Source organism: Thalassophryne amazonica, chromosome 19 (assembly GCF_902500255.1).
Source record: "Thalassophryne amazonica chromosome 19, fThaAma1.1, whole genome shotgun sequence".
Taxonomy (NCBI): domain Eukaryota; kingdom Metazoa; phylum Chordata; class Actinopteri; order Batrachoidiformes; family Batrachoididae; genus Thalassophryne; species Thalassophryne amazonica.
In genome coordinates this window covers 18,329,610-18,351,944 of record NC_047121.1, presented here as the reverse complement: position 1 = coordinate 18,351,944, position 22,335 = coordinate 18,329,610, and the positions used below count along the sequence as shown (strand labels likewise).

Below are 22,335 nucleotides of genomic sequence, written 5' to 3'. Positions count from 1 at the left end.
CCACCTAGTCCGTATCAAAGAGGGAGATGAGTGGAAGACTGCGTTTAACATGCCCTTGGGGTATTTTGAATATCTTCTTATGCTCTTCGGTCTCACTAATGCTCCTGCCGTCTTTCAAGCTTTGGTTAACAATGTCCTCTGTGATTTTCTTAATCGTTTTGTTTTTGTCTACTTAGGCGACATTCTCATGTTTTCTAAGAACCTGCCAGAACACATTCAACATGTCCGTCTAGTGTTAAAACATCTCCTTGAGAATAGCCTCTTCGTCAAAGCCGAGAAATGTGCCTTCCATCAGACCTCCGTGCCGTTCCTAGGGTTCATATTTGAACACAATGAGATTAGACCAGATCCAGCCAAAGTCTCTGCCGTAGTGAAGTGGCCAACTCCCTCCAATCGCAAACAACTTCAGCATTTCCTAGGATTTGCTAATTTTTATAGTCGTTTCATACGTAACTTTAGTCAAGTAGCTGCCTCTCTCCATAAACTCACTTCTTTCAAGTCCAGTTTTCATTGGTCCACTGAAGCCGAACGAGCCTTTCAGTCCCTTAAACATAGGATTACCACCGCTCCTGTCCTCATTCAACCCAATCCGGACGGCCAGTTCGTTGTGGAGGTCGACGCCTCCGACATCAGGATTGGGGCCGTTCTCTCCCAGCGGGCTGAGGGCGACAATCTATTGCACCCTTGTGCTTTTTTTTTCCCGGCGGCTCTCTCCTGCTGAGTGCAACTACGATGTTGGTGACCGGGAACTCTTGGCTGTGAAGGAGGCGCTGGAGGAGTGGAGACACTGGCTGGAAGGTACGTCAATTCCATGTTTTGTTTGGACTGATCATAAAACCTGGCTTACATTCAAAATGCTAAGAGACTCAATTCCAGACAGGCCAGGTGGTCTTTATTTTTTGGCCGATTTAACTTCACCCTCACCTACAGACCTGGTTCCAAAAATGTAAAACCCGATGCCTTATCTCTCCAGTTTGCGCCTGAGGACTACTCCCCTATACCAGACTGCATCCTTGGCCTCTACTGGTGGTTGGCTCTCACTGCGGTATTGTATCACTTCCTGTTCCGGAGCACAGCGGTGTTTTTCTGTATCTGTTAGCTGTTTAATCTGTGCAGTTAGATTGATCTAGTTATCTAGATTACGATTTGTTTCCCAGTGTAATCTTCACGTGCCTTAACTAAAGCACTCCTTCTGCTGAATCACCTCTAAATTATTTACACATTATTCACTTTGCGTGTTTTTAGGAACCCGCTAGCTTAGTGCAGCTACTAGCTCTTAGCCGATTTAGCATGGCGGCTTCTCCTGTCTCTCCCGCACTTTTCTACTCTGGGTGTAAAATGTTTAGTTATTCCTCGGCCTCCTTTAGCAGTAACGGTACTTGTAATAAGTGTAGCTTATTCGTAGCTTTGGAGGCCAGGCTGGGCGAATTGGAGACTCAGCTCCGCACCGTGGAAAATTCTACAGCTAGCCAGGCCCCTGTAGTCGGTGCGGACCAAGGTAGCTTAGCCGCCGTTAGTTCCCCTCTGGCAGATCCCGAGCAGCCGGGAAAGCAGGCCGACTGGGTGACTGTGAGGAGGAAGCATAGTTCTAAACAGAAGCCCCGTGTACACCGCCAACCCGTTCACATTTCTAACCGTTTTTCCCCACTCGACGACACACCCGCCGAGGAACAAACTCTGGTTATTGGCGACTCTGTTTTGAGAAATGTGAAGTTAGCGACACCAGCAACCATAGTCAATTGTCTTCCGGGGGCCAGAGCAGGCGACATTGAAGGAAATTTGAAACTGCTGGCTAAGGCTAAGCGTAAATTTGGTAAGATTGTAATTCACATCGGCAGTAATGACACCCGGTTACGCCAATCGGAGGTCACTAAAATTAACATTAAATCGGTGTGTAACTTTGCAAAAACAATGTCGGACTCTGTAGTTTTCTCTGGGCCCCTCCCCAATCGGACCGGGAGTGACATGTTTAGCCGCATGTTCTCCTTGAATTGCTGGCTGTCTGAGTGGTGTCCAAAAAATGAGGTGGGCTTCATAGATAATTGGCAAAGCTTCTGGGGAAAACCTGGTCTTGTTAGGAGAGACGGCATCCATCCCACTTTGGATGGAGCAGCTCTCATTTCTAGAAATCTGGCCAATTTTCTTAAATCCTCCAAACCATGACGATCCAGGGTTGGGACCAGGAAGCAGAGTTGTAGTCTTACACACCTCTCTGCAGCTTCTCTCCCCATGCCATCCCCTCATTACCCCATCCCCGTAGAGACGGTGTCTGCTCCCAGACCACCAATAACCAGCAAAAATCTATTTAAGCATAAAAATTCAAAAAGAAAAAAATAATATAGCACCTTCAACTGCACCACAGACTAAAACAGTTAAATGTGGTCTATTAAACATTAGGTCTCTCTCTTCTAAGTCCCTGTTGGTAAATGATATAATAATTGATCAACATATTGATTTATTCTGCCTTACAGAAACCTGGTTACAGCAGGATGAATATGTTAGTTTAAATGAGTCAACACCCCCGAGTCACACTAACTGTCAGAATGCTCGTAGCACGGGCCGGGGCGGAGGATTAGCAGCAATCTTCCATTCCAGCTTATTAATTAATCAAAAACCCAGACAGAGCTTAATTCATTTGAAAGCTTGACTCTTAGTCTTGTCCATCCAAATTGGAAGTCCCAAAAACAGTTTTATTGGTTATTATCTATCGTCCACCTGGTCGTTACTGTGAGTTTCTCTGTGAATTTTCAGACCTTTTGTCTGACTTAGTGCTTAGCTCAGATAAGATAAGTATAGTGGGCGATTTTAACATCCACACAGATGCTGAGAATGACAGCCTCAACACTGCATTTAATCTATTATTAGACTCTATTGGCTTTGCTCAAAATGTAAATGAGTCCACCCACCACTTTAATCATATCTTAGATCTTGTTCTGACTTATGGTATGGAAATAGAAGACTTAACAGTATTCCCTGAAAACTCCCTTCTGTCTGATCATTTCTTAATAACATTTACATTTACTCTGATGGACTACCCAGCAGTGGGGAATAAGTTTCGTTACACTAGAAGTCTTTCAGAAAGCGCTGTAACTAGGTTTAAGGATATGATTCCTTCTTTATGTTCTCTAATGCCATATAACAACACAGTGCACAGTAGCTACCTAAACTCTGTAAGTGAGAGAGTATCTCGTCAATAGTTTTACATCCTCATTGAAGACAACTTTGGATGCTGTAGCTCCTCTGAAAAAGAGAGCTTTAAATCAGAAGTGCCTTACTCCGTGGTATAACTCACAAACTCGTAGCTTAAAGCAGATAACCCGTAAGTTGGAGAGGAAATGGCGTCTCACTAATTTAGAAGATCTTCACTTAGCCTGGAAAAGAGTCTGTTGCTCTATAAAAAAGCCCTCCGTAAAGCTAGGACATCTTTCTACTCATCACTAATTGAAGAAAATAAGAACAACCCCAGGTTTCTTTTCAGCACTGTAGCCAGGCTGACAAAGAGTCAGAGCTCTATTGAGCTGAGTATTCCATTAACTTTAACTAGTAATGACTTCATGACTTTCTTTGCTAACAAAATTTTAACTATTAGAGAAAAAATTACTCATAACCATCCCAAAGACAGTATCGTTATCTTTGGCTGCTTTCAGTGATGCCGGTATTTGGTTAGACTCTTTCTCTCCGATTGTTCTGTCTGAGTTATTTTCATTAGTTACTTCATCCAAACCATCAACATGTTATAGACCCCATTCCTACCAGGCTGCTCAAGGAAGCCCTACCATTATTTAATGCTTCGATCTTAAATATGATCAATCTATCTTTGTTAGTTGGCTATGTACCACAGGCTTTAAGGTGGCAGTAATTAAACCATACTTAAAAAGCCATCACTTGACCCAGCTATCTTAGTGTTGGAGTTATTCTGTAGATACACTGTTTTATTTTATCATGCATGTTTTGTGTTCTCTGCTCTGGTAGAATGTAGTTCTCTCTGCTCTGATAAAGTGTATTGTACTGATGTGATGGGTGAAGGTTACTTAAGATATGTGACATGACGTGTTTCTGCAAGTTGTGGTATCTCTGTGTGCATGCTAAGCTCTTTTTCAGGACATGTGAAGATGACCCAGGCAGGATGCAGCCGTAAGCGGAGCAGTGAGATAAAGAATAGAGAATTGAATGTTCCAACCACAGTGTGATTATGATACATTAGTCCTTGTGTCAGAAGAAGTGTGATTAATCATTAGATGTCTTAAACACATCTTAATCAAGCCCAAGATTAAAAAGGTTCTGAACGTCCTGAATGTATTGTGCAATCAGCGGTTCTGCGGAAACAGCTCACACACTATCACTCTTCCCCTTAGGAGCTGTACCGCCCATGTATGTAGGGAAGTCCTAAATAAAAAGAGCGGGAGCGCAGGCCAGACTTTAGTGTAGCTTTGGTGTACAGCCTGACTGCACTCCTCGCGAGCTTAAAATTGAATTCTATCTCTCACTTGTTTTATTGCCTGGTTGTCTCTTCCTCTTATCAAAGATACAGTATTCTAAACCCGACACTTAGCTAATTATAGGCCAATCTCCAACCTTCCTTTTCTCTCAAAAATTCTTGAAAGGGTAGTTGTAAAACAGCTAACTGATCATCTGCAGAGGAATGGTCTATTGCTATGCTGCTTTTGATACTGTTGACCATAAAATTTTATTACAGAGATTAGAGCATGCCGTAGGTATTAAAGGCACTGCGCTGCGGTGGTTTGAATCATATTTGTCTAATAGATTACAATTTGTTCATGTAAATGGGGAATCTTCTTCACAGACTAAAGTTAATTATGGAGTTCCACAAGGTTCTGTGCTAGGACCAATTTTATTCACTTTATACATGCTTCCCTTAGGCAGTATTATTAGACGGTATTGCTTAAATTTTCATTGTTACGCAGATGATACCCAGCTTTATCTATCCATGAAGCCAGAGGACACACACCAATTAGCTAAACTGCAGGATTGTCTTACAGACATAAAGACATGGATGACCTCTAATTTCCTGCTTTTAAACTCAGATAAAACTGAAGTTATTGTACTTGGCCCCACAAATCTTAGAAACATGGTGTCTAACCAGATCCTTACTCTGGATGGCATTACCCTGACCTCTAGTAATACTGTGAGAAATCTTGGAGTCATTTTTGATCAGGATATGTCATTCAAAGCGCATATTAAACAAATATGTAGGACTGCTTTTTTGCATTTACGTAATATCTCTAAAATTAGAAAGGTCTTGTCTCAGAGTGATGCTGAAAAACTAATTCATGCATTTATTTCCTCTAGGCTGGACTATTGTAATTCATTATTATCAGGTTGTCCTAAAAGTTCCCTAAAAAGCCTTCAGTTAATTCAAAATGCTGCAGCTAGAGTACTAACGGGGACTAGAAGGAGAGAGCATATCTCACCCATATTGGCCTCTCTTCATTGGCTTCCTGTTAATTCTAGAATAGAATTTAAAATTCTTCTTCTTACTTATAAGGTTTTGAATAATCAGGTCCCATCTTATCTTAGGGACCTCGTAGTACCATATCACCCCAATAAAGTGCTTCACTCTCAGACTGCAGGCTTACTTGTAGTTCCTAGGGTTTGTAAGAGTAGAATGGGAGGCAGAGCCTTCAGCTTTCAGGCTCCTCTCCTGTGGAACCAGCTCCCAATTCAGATCAGGGAGACAGACACCCTCTCTACTTTTAAGATTAGGCTTAAAACTTTCCTTTTTGCTAAGCTTATAGTTAGGGCTGGATCAGGTGACCCTGAACCATCCCTTAGTTATGCTGCTATAGACGTAGACTGCTGGGGGGTTCCCATGATGCACTGTTTCTTTCTCTTTTTGCTCTGTATGCACCACTCTGCATTTAATCATTAGTGATCGATCTCTGCTCCCCTCCACAGCATGTCTTTTTCCTGGTTCTCTCCCTCAGCCCCAACCAGTCCCAGCAGAAGACTGCCCCTCCCTGAGCCTGGTTCTGCTGGAGGTTTCTTCCTGTTAAAAGGGAGTTTTTCCTTCCCACTGTAGCCAAGTGGTTGCTCACAGGGGTCGTTTTGACCGTTGGGGCTTTACATAATTATTGTATGGCCTTGCCTTACAATATAAGGCGCCTTGGGGCAACTGTTTGTTGTGATTTGGCGCTATATAAAAAAAAAAATTGATTGATTGATTGATCCTTTCCAGCAACATGGTTGTAGGTGCCCTCACCTGGGACATTGAGCGAGTCATCCGGGAGGCCCAGAGAACTCATCCTGACCCTGGAGGGGGACCTCCCGGCTGCCTGTTTTCCCCCCTCAGCCAGATCTGATGTCCTACAGTTTGTTCATTCCTCCAAATTCTTCTGTCAGCCCGGTATTCATAGAACCATACACCTTGTTCAGCAGCATTTCTGGTGGCCATCTCTCCAAGCAGACACCTGTGAATTTGTCAGTGCCTGCACCATCTGCACACAAAATAAATCTTCTCACCAACAGCCATCTGGTCTTCTTCGTCCGCTTCCCACACCTGGTCAACCATGGTCCCACGTCTGCCTGGATTTCATCACCGGATTGCCTCCCTCATGCGGAAATACAGTCATCCTCACCATCCTGGACCGGTTTTCAAAGGCAGCACACTTCCTGGCCCTGCCCAAGTTACCCTCGGTGCTGGAGACTGCAAACCTCCTGGTCCACCATGTGTTCCGGCTGCATGGCATCCCCTGGACACCGTGTCAGACCGAGGACCCCAGTTTACATCTCAGGCCTGGAAGGCCTTCTGTGCTGCCTTGGGGGCTTCAGTCAGTCTCTCATCTGGAGTCCATCCCCAGACCAACGGGCAGGTGGAGTAGGCTAACCAGGAATTGGAAGCTGCCCTTTGCTGTCTCACATCCTCCCACCCATCTTCCTGGAGTACTCACCTGCCATGGGTGGAATATGCACATAATTCTCAGGTGAGCTTGGCCACCAGCCTGTCGCTCTTTGAGTGCTCTGTGGGTTATCAACCACCTCTGTTCCCTGCTCAGGAATTGAACCTCTTCAATCCAGGCCCATCTACGGCACTGTCAATGAGTCTGGCGGACCCCCCACGCCGCTCTTCTCCGGATGAGGGAGAGAACTGTTCGCCATGCAGACCGGCATCGTGCCCCGGCTCCCCACTACCAGCCCAGCCAGGAGGTCTGGTTGTCCTCCAAGGATGTGCCTCTTAAGGCGGCCGCCAAGAAGCTGGCTCCTCGGTACCTGGGTCCATTTGTTATCGATAAGGTGGTCAACCCTGCATTTGTTAGGCTTAAATTGCCTTGGACCCTCAGGATCTATCCTGTCTTCCACGTGTCTCGTCTGAAACCAGTCTGTTCCAGCACCTTGTGCCCACCTGCCATTCCCCCACCTCCACTGGGACTGTGGATGGCCATCCTGCCTGGGCGGTGAGCCACATCCTCGACGTTTGTCGCTGGGGCCGGGGTTTCCAGTATCTGGTGGACTGGGAGGGGTATGGACCTGAGGAGCGTTCCTGGGTTTTGCGGGGCCTTATTTTGGACCCCTTCCTCATCTCTGACTTCTATCAGGCTCATCCAGATCGGCCTGGTAGGTTGCCTGGGGGCTCCCGTTGAAGGGGGGTTCCTGTTATGTTGCCTTTGCTGCACCTGGCTTCTGGTTTTGCCTTACTCCCCCTCCCTTCCTGTGTCTGCTGGAGCCACCTGTGGAACTGATTGGATTCACCTGTTCACACTCATCAACCTCCTGTACAAATACCTCTTCTCGTCACACTCTCAGACGCCGGAAACTACAGCTGCTTCCAAGTTTCCTCAGCCTCATCTCTGCTGCATTTTCTGTTCCATGTTTTAACGTTGTAAACTTACTCTGTGTTTCTTGCATCCTCAGAGCTTCTGGTTCTGTCAGCTTAATTGTGCCACCTGATCCTGTTCTGAGTTTGTTCCGGACGAACTGTGTTCGGGTGTGACTTTCCTGTCTCCTGTGTGTTCCAGCAGTCTCTCCCTCCTCCAGTGCTTGGCTTCTCAGTTTATTCTATTTACAATATATATCAATAAATCATTATATTTTTGTACTTTGGCCTGTTTTCTGCATTTTGGGTCCTAACTAACTGTCTTGTGGGTTTTTCCCTAACATGTTAGTTGGGTCTTGTCGTCCCTCTCTGGGAAGGAAAGAGTGATTGTCGGGATTACAACTCCAGGGGAAATACACTACTCTCTGTGCCAGGAAAGGGACTTGAAAGGACAATTGGATTCAGTACCAGTTACTTGCTGCGAAGTGACCTGAGCAGTCTGACTTCATGCCCACAATCTCAATCTGACAGCTCTGAGTATAAATATTAGCAGTGCTTCTTTGAAGTGGAAGTTGATTTCGCCAAGTATTTGATTGTATTTGAGCTTTTTGATTGGTCTGCTCTGTAGGACATCAGGTAACTTCATGAGATCCACAATAAATTGCTGGAACTCAATCACAGCTGCTGTGTACACAGTTCTGTGTGGAGTTAAAGTTGTGTTTTTGTCAAGGATGTACTTTGACTCCTCTGTTCAGTACTTTCATGGACTTGATGTTGGTTAGTTAGTGTAGTCCAATGACTTGGATGCCTTTGTATACGAGGAAAGGTTTACTGACCTTGACATTATGGATGCTGCTGTGATCTTTGTGGAATCAATTCATTCCCTGAGAAGCTGAGTGTGAAGTTGGCAGTGGCTGGGTTTTGTGAGTGTCCAAGATCAAGTTGACAGTCCAGGCTTTCATTGACTTCCTGGACTCAGCCATCAGTATTTCCAAAACCACAATTTTTTAGTTGAGGCCAACATGCACATGACTGTTTTGGTAACTATACTAATATAGAAATAGTTTCTAATATGTTTTCCTTTAAATGCACATACTGGGTTTTGCATCTTGCAGACATTCACTTATCTCTCCAATGACATTCATGTCTCTGGGTTTTTGGGCTTTGAAGAGATGTCTGGGAATAGCTTACAGAGTCATGATGTCGCTGAACAGATGTTTGCAAGAGAAAGGAGGTTCAGATTTTAGGGCCCCTTCACACATAGTATGAATGTGGTTGAATTGCGACTGAAGTAGGAATCGTATGCAATAAGTGTAAAATCGTAGCTGCCTCTAATGCCTCGTACACCTGTTGCTACAACTATGCGCGCACACCAGCGGCTGAAAGACAGTGTGCGTTGTGAGAGCCCATCGAGCCCTCTCGCAGCAGGTGTCGGCAAAATTCCAGCTGACACACACGAACATCTAACGCCGCTCACTCGGCACTTAGAAAATGTGTGGCCATTCACGCTATTTGCACGACAACAGTCAGCAGACGATCACTGTCGAGCTGGATATGAAATTTGTCTAAGTGTCCCCACAAGTGTTGCTTTGCAAACAGAGACAGTGGCATGTTGATGTGTGCGCTGAACTGACGGCGTGTGTCCGCCGACAGGAGCATCTGTTGAGGTCTGTGGTTGTGGACGTCCCAGCTGCGGAACAGGTACCATGTTTGGGTGGACATGAACTAACAACTGTGCACTGTGACGCGCATGTCTACTTGCTGTCCTCACATGGCCATACATAAAAACATATATCGCTGTGGCAACAGGCTGCAGTGAGCGAGTGTGCGCATGGCGTGCACAGTGACAGGCTGCCCCTAGGTTGAAACGGACCGTGTAACCACATTGCGCAGCTGCTCGCACTGTGTTCCCGCGTGCACAAAACCTTCGCAGTGACATCATGTATGCCTGCCCGTCGGCTCGATGTTTTCGTGGTTCACTCATAGGAGCTGTTCTGCCATGATTCATCCTGAATTGTACTTATTCATACTATGTGTGAAGGGCCCTCAGGGTTGTGGTGCTTCCTGTCTTACTGTACGATTGTGAGACATGGATGTTAGACTATTTAAAAAAAATGTTAATTTTACAGGGGAAAAAACTGGCAGCTGTGGTGGCCAGAATTAAAAATACAAAAAAAAATGTAAATGCCTTTACTTACCAAGCTGTAATTTACAGTGTAAATTCAACAGTTTTTTCTGTTGAATTAACATAATCACGCTGCTGTTAAACTGTTTCTATGAAATTTTCAGGCATTGTACATGAAATCCCATTCATTGAGATTTTATCAATCTTCATTTTGTTCTGGGTCACCAGAAGAGGTTTGGGATCCACATGCTGATTTGGCTTTTCCAAAACAACTCCAACTGTACAAAGAGAATGTGGCATGGGGGCCCTGAACCAGGGTTAGTCTGTTTGGGAAGTTAAAGCACGTTAAAGTGATTGCACCAACATGCACACGTGGAATGAGTCTCAACATGTAATGAATTGCATGTCATATTGCCATGATCTTATCACCTCTTTATTCAAAAGTCAAATACATTAATATGTTAAAGCACTTAATAACCCACTTTGAAGTGCTGAGTACCTTAATAGTTGTCTGTGTAATGATAGGTCATTAGTGGTAGTTTCATTGCAAACTGCAGTACATGCAGGGGATTATTTTAATTTCATCAGGCAACAGTACCAAGCATGTCATTCTTCAACAAATGACTTAAATTCTCACTAGATAGCATCAACATTTACGTATTCTTGGGAGATTAGATTCTCACAACATGCAAAAAGAAGCAGTGCAAAGAGAAAACAGAAATTATACACTTGACAAAATAAGCATGCCATTTGAGCTATAAAGTAGAATCCCAAGAACTACCTTAACAGACCTTTATGTATCACTTATGTAAGAATGATAAAATTAGTAGTCAACACAAGGTGATAACTCACCGTGCATGGGATTCAGTCATTGAAATAATTCATATAGACAAAATTATTGTTAAAAGTAGCAAGGTTGAATGCTGACATTTTGGAAGTGTTGAAGAAATTTAAGTGAAATAGATAAAATATGTCATTCAGTCACAGTGATGTCACTCACTGAATCAGCCTGTGCACCAGCCTCTGGTCCTCTCAGCCGTCGGCCACCTCCTGTCCACAAAAACACACAGAAGGTAAAACATACAGCGAATACCATTTAAAAAAAAAACATCTGACATCCATTTATTGTAATGATATAAAACATACAGCGAATACCATTTAAAAAAAAATCTGACATCCATTTATTGTAATGATATTTTAGTGACAAATATGTCCACCTAGATTGGTATTTTAAATTAAAATTGTATTAAAGTTTTGCCAGTACAGTTGCACAGCAGTAGAACAGAGTGTATTTAGTGTAACAACAAATCTGTAATAAAATGTTTTTGCATGTAGTTTTTCAAAGCACATGACCGTAACAAACAGTTCTGTTAAATGCAGCAAAATAAATGAACTGAATATGACTTAGTTCATGAAATGTATTTTTTTCTTTAGTTCTTTCTTTCTTTTATTCTTTTTACTTTTAATGTCAACTAACAGTATATAACTTGTTCACACTGGAGATTCCTTTGTATGCATGAATTCAACAAATCAAATATAATGAACCATAAAAATATAATAAGAAAACCAACTGTAGAAGTTAAACAGCAGTTTGTCAGCTTTTATATTTTCTGCACAGATACAGTATCTGAACCATGCACACCGTCAGACTTCGATCAGTTGTTTTGAGGCACAGAGAGATACTGGAGCCGATGACGAGACTATTTAGAGTTCTTCCTGGCAATAATTCCTCCAGGGAACCACTGCCTCCATTCTCCATTAAGTGATCCAGTGTATTGATCCTGAGCTTAAGCTCTGCAGCCTCTGAGCTCAACCACCAAACACTGCTAAAGAGGGAAGGTCTGACTCAAGGTAAATCAAGTTAGACAGTGTGAGTAATATTATTATTATCTCTGATACCTAATCTTGATCTTTCCCTTTTTAGGTGTTTTCCTACCTCAAGTGTGTGATTTCAGACGAAATCAATCAATCAATCAATTTTTTTATATAGCGCCAAATCACAACAAACAGTTGCCCCAAGGCGCTTTATATTGTAAGGCAAGGCCATACAATAATTATGTAAAACCCCAACGGTCAAAACGACCCCCTGTGAGCAAGCACTTGGCTACAGTGGGAAGGAAAAACTCCCTTTTAACAGGAAGAAACCTCCAGCAGAACCAGGCTCAGGGAGGGGCAGTCTTCTGCTGGGACTGGTTGGGGCTGAGGCAGAGAACCAGGAAAAAGACATGCTGTGGAGGGGAGCAGAGATCAATCACTAATGATTAAATGCAGAGTGGTGCATACAGAGCAAAAAGAGAAAGAAACAGTGCATCATGGGAACCCCCCAGCAGTCTACGTCTATAGCAGCATAACTAAGGGATGGTTCAGGGTCACCTGATCCAGCCCTAACTATAAGCTTTAGCAAAAAGGAAAGTTTTAAGCCTAATCTTAAAAGTAGAGAGGGTGTCTGTCTCCCTGATCTGAATTGGGAGCTGGTTCCACAGGAGAGGAGCCTGAAAGCTGAAGGCTCTGCCTCCCATTCTACTCTTACAAACCCTAGGAACTACAAGTAAGCCTGCAGTCTGAGAGCGAAGCGCTCTATTGGGGTGATATGGTACTACGAGGTCCCTAAGATAAGATGGGACCTGATTATTCAAAACCTTATAAGTAAGAAGAAGAATTTTAAATTCTATTCTAGAATTAACAGGAAGCCAATGAAGAGAGGCCAATATGGGTGAGATATGCTCTCTCCTTCTAGTCCCCGTCAGTACTCTAGCTGCAGCATTTTGAATTAACTGAAGGCTTTTTAGGGAACTTTTAGGACAACCTGATAATAATGAATTACAATAGTCCAGCCTAGAGGAAACAAATGCATGAATTAGTTTTTCAGCATCACTCTGAGACAAGACCTTTCTGATTTTAGAGATATTGCGTAAATGCAAAAAAGCAGTCCTACATATTTGGTGCACATGGTTGTTTGCTTCATTTCATTGGTGTGAGAGCACAAACAATCACTCCAAGACAACCTGTAAAGGACCGTCAGACCTCTTCTAAGCAAATGTTGTATGTGGTTTGTTGGTGATATAAATACAAAGTAGCTCAATCAGAGAATGGGGCAATCAAATAGAATAGAATTTTGCCCCCCTTCTCGGCATGTCTTTTTCCTGGTTCTTTCCCTCAGCCCCAACCAGTCTCAGCAGAAGACTGCCCCTCCCTGAGCCTGGTTCTGCTGGAGGTTTCTTCCTGTTAAAAGGGAGTTTTTCCTTCCCACTGTGGCCAAGTGCTTGCTCATAGGGGGTCGTTTTGACCGTTGGGGTTTTTCATAATTATTGTATGGCCTTGCCTTACAATATGGAGCGCCTTGGGGCAACTGTTTGTTGTGATTTGGCGCTATATAAGAAAAAAGTTGATTGATTGATTGATTGAATTTTGGTGTATCTGGTTAGCTATGTTCATGGCTGAGCTTCTGACTTGTGGGGTTGATTGCTGCTGGATATTCCACAGTAAAGTATGGTGTACCACATGGTTCTGTTCTTGTTCCACTGAAATTGATAAAAGTGATTATAACTGATAGTTTTGGTGTTTTGATTATGGAAATCACTTTGAAATATTTGGACTTGAACGTACTATATAGATACTATTATTGCTATTTTGGTGTTGTAAAATTGCCTTGTGGTATAAACAATTAAAAAAATTCTGTGACCTCAAAAGACAACCTGCTGTTATATAAGCAACAACTACCAAATAATCATGTTCTTTAATCAATACCTTGATATACCATACATGCCAGGTGGATTGTTTATTTCTGCAAAAGTGAAGTGTTCACTAACATGAATTTTTGTGAAAATGTTTGAGAGTAATACACATTTTGTGTGCATCTAAGAAATTTTAGATAATTTACTTCATGAAAAATGGTAGTGAAAACTAAAGTACCAAGATGTTTTGTTGTGTGTACATAATGAGGCAGAGTTATTGGGATGTCGTATTGGGATGTCGTATTATAAGCTGGAAAAGTGAGGAACTGTGGAGTTAAAAGTAATACAGTCATGCGGTATGTCCATGTATTGCAGCACGATAATTTCAAAAGAAACAGCATTAACAGTCCACCCGCAACCTGAATGTATGTCATGTGAAACACTGTGACTACATAATTGCACTAAAAGGCAGTTAGAAGACTGAAAGGCTGAAAACAGCCAACTGTATCACTTTGTTTCTGCCTCCTGATTCATGACCTATGAAAAAAAATATCCTGTGACATTACCAGGACATATCTGCACTGATAAAGTCCTTAATATATGACCTTTACTCTCATCAAACAGCAGTATTTTTTTCTGACACCAGAATTAGAAATAGTCCGGCGGCTAAAGGACAAATTTTAGGGGAATCATGCACTTTTTACAAAAGTGCCAAAACTTTATCAGAGGTACTTTATAGTGTCCTGAAGTATATAAGATCAGGAGACACTGAATCCATAAACGTCTACACTCTAAAAACTTGGGTTTAAGAGAACAACCATTTTCAGCCTTCTACAGCATATAATTCATGACAAACTCTTATCCAAATGTCTATTTAAGTTTATAATATAAACTTGAAGGTTATGAAAAATGTATTAAGGCTAAGTGGGGATGCTTCAAATGTACTTCAGTGTGCTTACACTCTTAGAAAAGCGTTAGTCTAGGGAAAGTGACTAAATATTGTATAACTCATTGTGAATATCAATATACCTATGCAATATAGCTGTTTGCGAGCATAGGGCAAAGGAAAGATGCTACTCATTCACTCTAACATATTTACACTCTAAAATAACAGCGTTTGAACAGAAAGAAATGCTTTTTTATTAATTACAAGAAATCAATTTTGTTTTTATGGCCATAACCATTTAGTTTACAATTTTAAAACACTCAGTTTACCTTATGCTATATCTTCCATAACATAAAATCATGACTCTGTATTTAATTTACTTAAAGTGACTGAAAGCTGTTTACATGCATAGAAAAAGAAAGTATGCTACAAATACACTTAAACATAGTTCACACTCTAAAAAAATAATGGTAAATTGTTACAATTTAAGAACACTGTAGTTCTATAACAGTTACTTCTATAACTTAGATTCTGCATGACTATTTATGTTCAAATCCAGTAACACAAAAACTGTAGCACACTACTAGAAAGAGTAAACATTTAAACATCTTCACCACCATCATTATGTTGTTTTGTTGCAGTTTTTATAGATGATATTATTATTATTATTATTATTATTATTACTGTTGTTGTTATCATTATTTTATGTTATTGGTATTAAGACAATTATCACCATATTTTCTAACTGAAAACATTGTAAATACCTGGTTGGCAAACTTCCTAGATATGCACAAATGTGTCATGAATATTTTTAATGAACTACTCTCTACAGCTTTCATGCTAGGAAGATCACAGTGACCTAATTTTATGTCTCAGAGGTAGAGGACTGTTAAAGATCCCTACAGGCCTTTCCATTTTGAAACATACCACCCTGCTAATGTATAAGGATGTACGACGACGTATGATGCCGCACGATGGACAATACATGATCACATAAGCTCAGTATAGCTTTGCACTAGTTGCAGTAGCCATTCTCTACAGCTTAACAATGTCCAATCTTGATCACTGGCCCCCTACATAATAACCATATGATCGTATTGTCATATGAATAGCAAAATATACACTGTATTATAACCATGCAAACACCCTTTTAAAAAAGCAGGATACAGGGCTAAAATCAAATGTCTCCCGCTTTGACATGACTTCATATAACCTAAAGATTCCCTGGACAAAGTTTGGTGCTTTTGTAAAAAAAAGTGCACGATTCTATCCCTTAACTGCTGGACTAAAGTGGCATCAGAGTGTAAAAAAGAGAGAATCCACACTGTGAACTGTCATGCCACTTCTACGTAGGTAGAGGTGTTTTGCCAAACAGAATAATCAAGTCTTTAGTTTTATGCTGCCTAGTCCATGAACACAAGTATTGCTTCAATTCAATGTATTTATATAGCACCAAATTACAACATAACTTGCACCAAAGCATTTCACATGGGTAAGGTCTAACCTCACCAACGCCCTTGTTAATACTGCAGTCATCTAAGAAAACATGCACATTTATCAAATCAAACATAACCTACCGGTTGCTGTTTGTGTAACTGCTGAGGTGGTAATGATGTGTCGAAACTGTCATTAAACAATCCAAGCCTTTAAATGCCAAAGGGGTAAAAGTGATTTGTCCCGTCTCAAATGAACAGAAGCAGAATGCTTCCAGCATTGGAGTTCCGCCTTACTTAAACCTACGGCACTCCCTAAAGGACTTGTTTTCTAAAGGTTGGTGCTGAACAGCAGGTAGTTAACTAGATAGGCAGTTTATTTATATAGCACGTTCAAGTTGGAAAAAATCTCAAGTGCTCTACATGCAACATCAAAACTGAACTGAACACCAAAATTGAATATCAAATACAAGCAAAATACAACAAAATACAAAGTACAAACCAGCAAATGCAAATAAATAAGATACAACCATAGAAACTAACAATAAACAGCAGAAAATAAATAGTTTTTAAGATCTACTTTAAAAGATTTCACCAAAATGGACTTTCTAATGTCAACAAGCAAACTCCTCAACAATGTAGGCAAAGGCTCTGAATCCGACCAACTTCTTTTAACCCTGGGTACACAAAGTAGTCCTGCATCCCGGAACCACAGGGGATGAGAAGACACATAACAAGGTCAACAACGTGGGTAGGTGTATGACCATTTAGAGCCTTGTACATCAGCAGCATTATCTTAAAGTCTGCTCTTACAGTCACAGGAAGCCAGCAGAGGGAAGCCAAAACAGGTGTAATGTGATCAAACCCCCTCGTTTTCTTCACAGCTCTAGCAGCAGAATTCTAAACCATCTTTTAAACTTTAATGGTAACCCATTTAAACAAAAACACATTAGTGATCAATTCGAGAAGACAAACAGGCATGAATCAAAGCTTCTGTATCCACTGTAGACATGCAATATTCAAATCAATTCAAATCAATTTTATTTATATAGCGCCAAATCACAACAAACAGTCGCCCCAAGGCGCTTTATATTGTAAGGCAAAAGCCATACAATAATTACAGAAAAACCCCAACGGTCAAAACAACCCCCTATGAGCAAGCACTTGGCAACAGTGGGAAGGAAAACTCCCTTTTAACAGGAAGAAACCTCCAGCAGAACCAGGCTCAGGGAGGGGCAGTCTTCTGCTGGGACTGGTTGGGGCTGAGGGGAGAGAAACAGGAAAAAGACATGCTGTGGAAGACAGCAGAGATCAATCACTAATGATTAAAAGCAGAGTGGTGCATACAGAGCAAAAAGAGGTGAATAAAAAGAAACACTGGGTGCATCATGGGAAACCCCCCAGCAGTCTAAGTCTATAGCAGCATAAAAAAGGGATGGTTCAGGGTCACCTGATCCAGCCCTAACTATAAGCTTTTTCAAAAAGGAAAGTTTTAAGATTAATCTTAAAAGTAGAGAGGGTGTCGTCTCCCTAATCCGAACTGGGAGCTGGTTCCACAGGAGAGGAGCCTGAAAGCTGAAGGCTCTGCCTCCCATTCTACTCTTATAAACCCTAGGAACTACAAATAAGCCTGCAGTCTGAGAGCAAAGCCCTCTATTGGGGTGATATGGTACTATGAGGTCCCTAAGATAAGATGGGACCTGATTATTCAAAACCTTATAAGTAAGAAGAAGAATTTTAAATTCTATTCTGGAATTAACAGGGAGCCAATGAAGAGAAGCCAATATGGGTGAAATATGCTCTCTCCTTCTAGTCCCTGTCAGTACTCTAGCTGCAGCATTTTGAATTAACTGAAGGCTTTTCAGGGAACTTTTAGGACAACCTGATAATAATGAATTACAATAGTCCAGCCTAGAAGAAATAAATGCATGAATTAGCTTTTCAGCATCACTTTCAGCTTTCAGGCTCCTCTCCTGTGGAACCAGCTCCCAATTCAGATCAGGGAGACAGACACCCTCTCTACTTTTAAGATTAGGCTTAAAACTTTCCTTTTTGCTAAAGCTTATAGTTAGGGCTGGATCAGGTGACCCTGAACCATCCCTTAGTTATGCTGCTATAGACGTAGACTGCTGGGGGGTTCCCATGATGCACTGTTTCTTTCTCTTTTTGCTCTGTATGCACCACTCTGCATTTAATCATTAGTGATCGATCTCTGCTCCCCTCCACAGCATGTCTTTTTCCTGGTTCTCTCCCTCAGCCCCAACCAGTCCCAGCAGAAGACTGCCCCTCCCTGAGCCTGGTTCTGCTGGAGGTTTCTTCCTGTTAAAAGGGAGTTTTTCCTTCCCACTGTAGCCAAGTGCTTGCTCACAGGGGGTCGTTTTGACCGTTGGGGTTTTACATAATTATTGTATGGCCTTGCCTTACAATATAAAGCGCCTTGGGGCAACTGTTTGTTGTGATTTGGCGCTATATAAAAAAATTGATTGATTGATTGACTCTGAGACAAGACCTTTCTAATTTTAGAGATATTGCGCAAATGCAAAAAAGCAGTCCTTCTTATTTGCTTAATATGCGCATTGAAGGACATATCCTGATCAAAAATGACTCCAAGATTTCTCACAGTATTACTGCAGGTCAGGGTAATGCCATCCAGAGTAAGGATCTGGTTAGACACCTTGTTTCTAAGATTTGTGGGGCCAAGTACAATAACTTCAGTTTTATCTGAATTTAAAAGCAGGAAATTAGAGGTCATCCATGTCTTTATGTCTGAAAGACATTCCTGCAGTTTAACTAATTGGTGTGTGTCCTCTGGCTTCATGGATAGATAAAGCTGGGTATCATCTGCATAACAATGAAAATGTATGCAATGCTTTCTAATAATACTGCCTAAGGGAAGCATGTATAAAGTGAATAAAATCGGTCCTAGCACAGAACCTTGTGGAACTCCATAATTAACCTTAGTCCGTGAAGAAGACTCCCCATTTACATGAACAAATTGTAATCTATTAGATAAATATGATTCAAACCACTGCAGCACCTATGCATGCTCTAATCTCTGTAATAAAATTTTATGGTCAACAGTATCAAAAGCTGCACTGAGGTCTAACAGGACGAGCACAGAGATGAGTCCACTGTCTGAGGCCATAAGAAGATCATTTGTAACCTTCACTAATGCTGTTTCTGTACTATAATGAATTCTAAAACCTGACTGAAACTCTTCAAATAGACCATTCCTCTGCAGATGATCAGTTAGCTGTTTTACAACTACCCTTTCAAGAATTTTTGAGAGAAAAGGAAGGTTGGAGATTGGCCTATAATTAACTAAGATAGCTGGGTCAAGTGATGGCTTTTTAAGTAATGGTTTAATTACTGCCACCTTAAAAGCCTGTGGTACATAGCCAACTAATAAAGATAGATTGATCATATTTAAGATCGAAGCATTAATTAACGGTAGGACTTCCTTGATCAGCCTGGTAGGAATGGGGTCTAATAGACATGTTGATGGTTTAGAGGAAGTGACTAATGAAAGTAACTCAGACAGAACAATCGGAGAGAAAGAGTCTAACCAAATACCAGCATTACTGAAAACAGTCGAACATAAAGATATGTCTTTGGGATGGTTATGAATAATTTTTTCTCTAATAGTTAAAATTTTATTTGCAAAGAAAGTCATGAAGTCATTACTAGTTAAAGTTAAAGGAATACTCGGCTCAATAGAGCTCTGACTCTTTGTCAGCCTGGCTACAGTGCTGAAAAGAAACCTGGGGTTGTTCTTATTTTCTTCAATTAGTGATGAATAGTAAGATGTCCTAGCTTTACGGAGGGCTTTTTTATAGAGCAACAGACTCTTTTTCCAGGCTAAATGAAGATCTTCTAAATTAGTGAGACGCCATTTCCTCTCCAGCTTACGGGTTATCTGCTTAAGTTGCGAGTTTGTGGGTTATACCACGGAGTCAGGCACTTCTGATTTAAGGCTGTCTTTTTTAGAGGAGCTACAGCATCCAAAGTTGTGCTCAATGAGGATATAAAGCTATTGACGAGATAATCTATCTCACTCACAGAGTTTAGGTAGCTACTCTGCACTGTGTTGGTATATGGCATTGAAGAACATAACAAAGAAGGAATCATATCCTTAAACCTAGTATAGAAGCTTGAATCTTCGACTGGACTGGGTTGCTTGACGTGAGGATGTTTCGTTTCCAATCACAGAAGCTTCCTCAGCTAAAATTCTTGCTCTGGTAGTCTGACTTCTGTCTTGACTCTTGTAGAGAAGAATAAACCAGAAGCCAAAAAAAGCTGGGGTTTTTAACCTAACCAGACCCCTCCTACCGAGAGGCCGACTGCTATAGGCTAGTGACTAAACAATAGCTCTAATTAGCACCTATTGTGCTCTAGTTAGCACTCTCCTAATGATGGCATGGAAGCCTCCCCTGATGGCTCCCTTGACGACTCTCCTGATGACGTGAATGACTCATTACCATGAACAAAAGACTGAAACTGCTTTGACCTGAGTACCCCATTGTAAACAGGGGACAAAGCGTGTCTGAGACCCGCCCCCCGGTTAAGGCTGGGTTTCAACTGTTTTACAAAGAATGCTTCCTTGACACCTCTCTCAAACCATTTCTTCTCTCTGGCTAAGATTTTAACTTCCTTGTCCTCAAACGTGTGGTTAGTGTCTTTCAGGTGGCGATGAACTGCAGACTGAGGTCCACTGGTGACCTCTCTGCGGTGCTGGTATAGCCTCTTGTTTAAAGGTTGATTAGTCGCACCTATGTAGTGTTCATTACAGTTTTCCTGATATCTGATATAATACACTACATTGCTCTGTTTGTAACTAGGGATCCTGTCCTTAGGGTGAACTAATTTCTGTCTCAAGGTGTTAACCGGTTTAAAGTAAACTGGGATTTTGTGCTGTCTGAAGATCCTCTGTAGTTTTTCCCCTACTCCTGCTAAATAAGGGAGAGACACTCCTCTTCTTCTTGTCTCCGTCTCCTGTCTATCTGGTCTCTTTGTTTTCTGGGACTTCTGCACTTTGTCCAGGGACCATCGTGGGTACCCACATACTATGAGGGCTTTCCGTACAAGTTGTTGTTCTTTAGCCCTTCCCTCTGCAGTTGTGGGCACCTGTAGGACTCTGTGTTGAAGAGTCCTGATCACTCCGAGCTTGTGTTCAAACCTCTGTCTGGAGCTGCCTGCAGACAGAGTTTTACAGAAAACCCACTCAAACCACCCCCTTGAACACAAGCTCGGGGTGATCAGCAATAGGCTGTTCATCACGGCGTTGCTTTGCGCCATGCAGCACCGCCGCGACGCGTGGAATTCCTCCGCACGTCTGTCTCAATGTGCCGAAAAAGTGCTGATGTCCACGTCTTTTCACAATTCCTGTGCTAGTCAGATGACATCCCGGATAAAACACAGCGTCCAGTTTGGAAATGAACGGCACATTCCACTGTTACAGGAGTTTTTGTCATGGAAAGAGGAGAGGAGGCTTCGCGCGTTGCGGCGGTGCCACATGGCGCAAAGCAACGGCGTGATGAAGCCTCACAGGACATTTTCTGGCATGTCCAGGCACATCCACAATTTCTCGGATAATCACTTGATGGAAAAACCACCGACAGCTGTCTGAACGCCATCTCAAAGCCGTCCTGTGAGACCAAAACGGAGGTGGTTTTGTCTCGTTCCAGTAGCGAATCCATCGTGACGCGCGAAGCCTCCGCTCGGCTTTCCATGACAAAATCTCTTGTTAAAAGTGAAATCTGCCGGAAAATAGTTGATGTCCAGCTCTTGTGATAACCACAGAAATTGCACACGATGGTCATGGATCCATACAGCCATCCATTTAGAAATGAAATGGTCGCTCAGCCTGTCGATGGCGGCTTCGGAGCGCGGCGCACCACCAGTCGCTCTGGGCCGTCCTTAAAGCAACAGTAACACTCCGTAATCTCTTTGAAGCCCATAAAATTTTCACCAAAACCCATCTGAATTTCTCGAATGGTGTCCACTTGGATGTCCCTCACAGTTTCTGAAAAAATTTTGATCAAGCAAAGCGGCAGTCTCTGAGCCATTCCTAAACAATGAAAAAAACGACGAGAGGGGTGGACCACTCCTCACTCAAAGCCTGCTCACAGGCGAATGACGCAACCGACAGGCGTGAAAAAACTCACGCATGCGCACGAAGGTTCAAGCTTGGCTGATGCAATCACACGTGATTCAAATCCATATGGTTTTTGAAAAAAATAATAAGATCGGATACTTTTCTAATAGACCTCGTAGTTATATGACTTTTGTCGAATGAATAAAATCCAACCTGATCGATGATTAAATTAGTTAAATTTTGTGGTACAGGGGTTCAATAAAAATATATCAGCTAACAATGTCAAGGCTCAATCAAATATGAAAGATATACAGTAGTGTTCAGAATGATAGTAGTGCTATGAGACTAAAAA

At 42.0% G+C, this 22,335-nt stretch overlaps 1 protein-coding gene across 1 annotated transcript in view; it reads right to left on the bottom strand.

The window, feature by feature from the left end:
• The window catches only part of LOC117500844 (neuroblast differentiation-associated protein AHNAK), a 96,971-nt gene that overhangs the window by 46,364 nt on the left and 28,272 nt on the right, over positions 1-22,335 (bottom strand). Inside the window, 1 exon segment of the mRNA XM_034159634.1 lies at positions 10,897-10,946. Coding sequence (XP_034015525.1) covers positions 10,897-10,946 — 50 coding nt within the window.